Source organism: Fulmarus glacialis, unplaced genomic scaffold, assembly GCF_000690835.1.
Source record: "Fulmarus glacialis isolate BGI_N327 unplaced genomic scaffold, ASM69083v1 scaffold29774, whole genome shotgun sequence".
Lineage (NCBI taxonomy): Eukaryota > Metazoa > Chordata > Aves > Procellariiformes > Procellariidae > Fulmarus > Fulmarus glacialis.
Genome location: NW_009206579.1, coordinates 1 through 372, shown reverse-complemented (window position 1 = coordinate 372; position 372 = coordinate 1). Strand labels below are relative to the sequence as shown.

Genomic DNA, 372 nt, shown 5'->3' with positions numbered 1-372 from the left:
CCGAGGGGGGGACGTAACCCTGCCGACAGGAGACCTGGATGTTTCTGGTCCAAAGGTGGATATTGAAGGTCCGGAGCTGGACATTGAAGGCCCTGAAGGAAAGCTGAAGGGCCCCAAGTTCAAGATGCCTGAGATGCACATCAAGGCACCCAAGATCTCCATGCCTGACATTGACTTGAACCTGAAAGGTCCGAAAGTGAAGGGGGATGTGGATGTGTCTGTTCCCAAGCTGGAAGGTGACCTGAAGGGTCCTGAACTGGATGTAAAAGGACCCAAAGTAGACATAGATGTTCCCGATGTGGAGATTGAAGGACCAGAAGGAAAACTGAAAGGCCCCAAATTGAAGATGCCAGAGATGCATTTTAAGGCTCC

At 51.3% G+C, this 372-nt stretch overlaps 1 protein-coding gene across 1 annotated transcript in view; it reads left to right on the top strand.

Moving 5' to 3' along the window:
- The window catches only part of LOC104075349 (neuroblast differentiation-associated protein AHNAK-like), a gene marked incomplete at both ends in the record, with an annotated part of 2,443 nt that extends 2,086 nt beyond the window's left edge, over window positions 1-357 (top strand). The window contains 1 exon segment of the mRNA XM_009575805.1: window positions 2-357. Within this exon segment, the coding sequence (XP_009574100.1) occupies window positions 2-357 (356 nt within the window).
- Between the last annotated feature and the right edge of the window lie 15 nt (window positions 358-372).